Source organism: Mandrillus leucophaeus, unplaced genomic scaffold (assembly GCF_000951045.1).
Source record: "Mandrillus leucophaeus isolate KB7577 unplaced genomic scaffold, Mleu.le_1.0 Scaffold19, whole genome shotgun sequence".
Classification (NCBI taxonomy): domain Eukaryota; kingdom Metazoa; phylum Chordata; class Mammalia; order Primates; family Cercopithecidae; genus Mandrillus; species Mandrillus leucophaeus.
This window is the reverse complement of record NW_012101920.1, coordinates 5,969,743-5,974,579: the sequence shown is the minus strand read 5'-3', so window position 1 is coordinate 5,974,579 and position 4,837 is coordinate 5,969,743. Positions and strand designations below refer to the sequence as shown.

The following is a 4,837-nucleotide window of genomic DNA, read 5'->3' as shown; positions in this document are numbered from 1 at the left end:
TCCATGCAGTATTTCTACTGGCATCTGAATTCAAAATTTGGGCACAATTCCTTGAACTACAGAGCCATTTTCAGACATTATTTTCTACGTAAAGTAAGATGATGAAAGGAGAAAATACAAATGCTTTTGGCTCTTTCTGATCATTCTGGATCCATGCGTAATGATAATACTGCTACCATGTGCTCAAGCCTCGGCTTCTTTAAGCCTTACAACCATGAATTACACATTATTCCAGGGTGATACGGTCCTGTCTTATCTGTTACGATTTTTTTTTTTTGAGATGGAATCTCACTCTGTCGCCCAGGCTGGAGTGCAGTGGCGCCATCTCGGCTCACTGCAAGCTCCGCCTCCCGGGTTCACACCATTCTCCTGCCTCAGCCTCCCGAGTAGCTGAGACTACATGTGCACGCCACCTCGCCTGGCTAATTTTTTGTATTTTTTAGCCAAGATAGTCTAGATCTCCTGACCTCGTGATCCACCCACCTCGGCCTTCCAAAGTGCTAGGATTATAGGCGGGAGCCACCGCACCCGGCCTGTTACGATTTTTTAAAAACCCCAAACCTCTGAAAAATCTTCAGGTACTCCATCATTCTCGCCTGAGACTGGCACTGGTAAAACGCATGCCCACGTGAGGGCAGGCGATTTGTTTCATAATTTTATGTCCTCAGCCTACTGGAGCTCATTTTCTAGTACTTCAAGCATTCTTTTGCCTTAGTTCTGATCACATAAAGTTTTCTCCCTAGCTTATCCTGAACCTAACTTTTTTTTTTTTTTAAAAGAATAAGAAACTTGCCACTCACCAAAGGCATGTATTCCACAGCTATAATCTGTAAACATGAACACGTACTGCTAGAGGGGGAATCGCCAGCGCACGGAAGAGCTCCTGGCGGATGCACTGTCTGGGGCCTGCTCGCTCTGCCACGTTACTCAGCAATGGCTTCCCTGTTTCTGGGTGCCAGGCTCCCTCCCGGACACTGAAGCTCCACGCTCCATAAAAGACCCTCCCTCTCCCCATGAGAGGGCTCAGGAAGGTGAAGGATTTGGCCCCCATTTTTGGGAAGGCTACTCATTAGCTCCTTGCTATTCAAAGTGCGACCCTGAGGAGTTGCATCCACATGCCCTGGGAGTGGGTGAGACGCACAGGCGCCCAGGCCCACCCAGGCCTACTGGAGCCCAGACTGCCCCAAGCACATTCCAATCTGGGCAGCAGGGGAGCCTTACATTTGCTAGAATGATGGTGACTTTTCATTTTTCCTTTGTTTTACAAGCTATGAGACCCGAGTATAAATCAACAGCAACGGTAAGTGACAGCAGCAGCAATGGTGTAGCTGCCTTTCTCCAAGGGCTTGCTGGGGCTGTGTCACTGTCAGTGCTTTACGGCCATGGTCTCTGGAGCTTGCTGACAGCTCCATGCCCTCACATGCTATCACTACCCCACCTCACTGATGAGGAAACTGGGCGGAGAAGAGCAGAGCTGCTGTGCCCACCACAGCCAGGCAGTGCCTGAGCCACAGCTGGAATCTGCTTCTACAGTCCAGGCCCTTCTAGGTTGTAAAAATTGCCTTGATCATGCAAACCCCTAAGTAGCTGCCAGCTCAGTTCAGTGGTTTGCAGTTGGCTCTGGAGCAGAGATGGGTGCTGGGCGGAACCTGAAGACTCCCATTACCTTTTCCAGCTTCGCTCTCAGCCTTCTCTCCTCCATCCTGGCCTTCAGCACATCCACATCCTCCTTGGTGCCATTGAGCACGATGACATCATCCTCCTGGAAGGCAGCCCCACACTGGAGAGGGCAAACAAGAGAGGGCAGATTCCATCACCACTCAGTGGGGAGGTCATGTTTCAGTCCCCTACTCTCAGCCCCAAGCAGTGGCCCCCAGGCTCCTATTACTGGCTTTCTGGTCAAAACCTTGGTTTGGAAAGTTCCTGCACACAGCAAAGGGTCAGCGCAGCAGGTTAAGAGTGCTATCACTTGCAAGGCTGGTGTCTGGGAACTTGGATTTTGGGAGGGTTCCCACCATTTTTTAACTGACAAGAGTAGCTTGGCTCACGTGCCCAGACCGTTTCTATGAACAATGTGGTCTATGCTGACACGTACCCTCCTTATGGGAGTGTGGAATTCTGGAACATGCTAGGCCAAGGGTATAAAGCCGGCTCTCAGCCAAAACACTGGGTACTGAGTCTCTCATTTGCTTCCCTGGGCGAAAACATCACACGTGTTGCAGTTTCGTTGCGGGGGGGAAGTATTCACTTCGTGCAACCCCTTGAGGGAGGGAGTGTGCATAAGGAAGCCCCACGTGGATCCTTCCAGACTCTGCTACCTGCGCCTTTCCCTTAACACCCAGCTCCATATCCATACCACACTGCTGCAGTGAATCTTAGCTGAGTACAACATATGCTAAGTCTTGAGTCTTTCTAGAAAACCCCCAGGCATGACGGCAGCCTTGGGGGTCCTCAACACACTCCGGCAGAACAAGACTGCGAGCAGGGCCCAGGCCACCCTGACAGCATCATGGTGGTAGAAACGCACACTGCACACACTCAAAGGCATGCCCACACTCACAGAACTGTCAGTGAGCGGGCCACCTCGGCAGAGGCTCCCTGTGACCATGCCATCACTGGTGGGATCCCAGCACTCTTTCTGTTTGCTCCATGGCACTAATCAGGACCTGAAGTCTCATCTTCATCACTTTGTCTATGTGGTCTTCTTCCCTGCTGTGGCCCCAGCAGCTACCCAGTGCCTGGCACAGCAGAGGTACCCAGGGCTGGGGACAGGAAAAACGGGAAAAAACGAGAACCAGGAGTGGAGGTTCCCAGTCGTGCATTCTGAACTGAGATTTCTGCCACCATCTGTCTAGGCCAACTTGCTCAGGCCACACCACCTCTCTGGGCCTCAGTTTCCTCAGCTGCAAAAATGAGGGGGTCTAAGACTAGGCGTGGTGGCTTATGCCTGTAATCCCAGCACTTAGGGAGGCCAAGGTGGGTGGATCATCGTTTGAGACCAGCCTGATCAACAGGGTGAAATCCTGTCTCTACTAAAAATACAAAAACTGTGTGTGGTGGTGCTGGGTGTGGTGTGCATGCCTGTAGTGCCAGCTACTTGGGAGGCTGAAGTGAGAGAATTACTTGAACCTGGGAGGCAGGGGTTGTGGTGAGCAGAGACTGTGCCACTGCACTCCAGCCTGGGCGACAGAGCGAGACTCTGTCTCTTAAAAAAAAAAAAAAAAGGGGTCTAACCCAGGTGCAGTGATGATCCCGCTCCCTAGTGGACATTTGGCGATGTCTGGAGACATTTTTAGCTGTCACATCTGGGGTGCAGGTGCTACTGGCATCTTGTGGGTAGAGGCCAGGGATGCAGTAAGCATCATACAGTGCACAGGACGGCCCCCAACAGAGAGTTACCCAGCCAAGATGCCCCTGTGCTGAGGTTGAGAAGCCCTGGACTAGGGTTATAAACACCTAAATGTAAAAAAGGAAAGAAGAAGAATTTATAGGAACACGTGTTTTATAACTAGGGTAGGAAATGTCATCTAAAACAGCAGTCCCCAACCTTTTTTGCACCAGGGGCCAGTCTCATGGAAGGCAATCTTTCCACAGATGGTGGGTAGTGGCAGGGAAGGTTTTGGGATGAAACTGTTCCACCTCAGATCATCAGGCATTAGATTCTCATAAGCAGCACGCAACCTAGATCCCTCAAGTGCGCAGTTCACAACAGGGTTTGTGCTCCTGTGAGAATCTAATGCCGCTGATGGAGCCCCGGCACTAATGTTCCCTCGCCCTCAGCTCACCTCCTGCTGCGCGGCTCGGCTCCTAAGAGGCCACGGACCGTCACTGGTATGGGGGCTGGGGAACTCTGATCTAAAGCTAGTACAGTTAATAAGTTTTACTATGTAAAAAAATTACAAACTTTTACATGACAATGTCACAATAACAACAAAAAACATAAGCCAAAGGCTAAGTGAAATATTCGTAGCATATATAACATTCAAAGGATTAATTTACGGAACATACTCATAGTCACGTAACTTTTTTTTTTTTTGAGACAGGGTCTCACTCAGTCACCCAGGCTGGAGTGCAGTGGCGCCATCACGGCTCACTGTGGCCTCCACCTTCCAGGCTCAAGCCATCCTCCCACCTCATCCTCCTGAGTAGCTGGGGCTATAGGTGTGTGCCACCATGCCTGGCTAATTTTTGTACTTTTTGTACAGACAGGGTTTTGCCATGTTGTCCAGGCTGGTCTCTAACTTCTGGGCTCAGGTAATCCACCTGCCTCAACCTCCCAAAGTGCTGGGATTACAGGCGTGAGCCACCACACCTAGCCTCAGTTTAAAGATTTCATTGATTTTACCCTGAAGCTGGTAGGCCCTGTGTTATTTAAGACACAGTCCTCTGCCCTCTATGAGTTGGGTGGCCAGTTTTTAAAGATAAAAAATGGAGAAGCAGTGAGCTTACCATTACCATCTTGTCTATGAAACTTCTGTTCTCCCCTACCTGAGGAAGTCTCTTCAAACTTTTATTTACTCTGTAGCTAACTCTTAGAAGAGCATTCTGGGTTTCTGTTTTACATCTTCTGATCTCCTAAACCTTTTCTTAGGTGTGGGGGAAGCAGAAATCATGTTCTGTCTCTTAGCTCACAGTACAATGCTCAGGACATAGAATGCTAAGAGCCGGCTCTAAAAGGAACAGCTTCAGCACCACGTGCATTTGTTACCTAACTCACCTTTTCAAAAAACAGGCTTTCTGAAATCTCATTTACATAACATAATAAAGTGTACAATTCAATGGCTTTTACTATAGAGTTGTGCAACCATCACCATAATCTAATTTTAGAGTATTTTTA

The 4,837-nt window shown here is 49.4% G+C and overlaps 1 protein-coding gene across 1 annotated transcript in view; it reads right to left on the bottom strand.

The window, feature by feature from the left end:
- The window catches only part of RTFDC1 (replication termination factor 2 domain containing 1), a 56,105-nt gene that overhangs the window by 5,975 nt on the left and 45,293 nt on the right, over window positions 1–4,837 (bottom strand). The window contains 1 exon segment of the mRNA XM_011978146.1: window positions 1,667–1,780. Within this exon segment, the coding sequence (XP_011833536.1) occupies window positions 1,667–1,780 (114 nt within the window).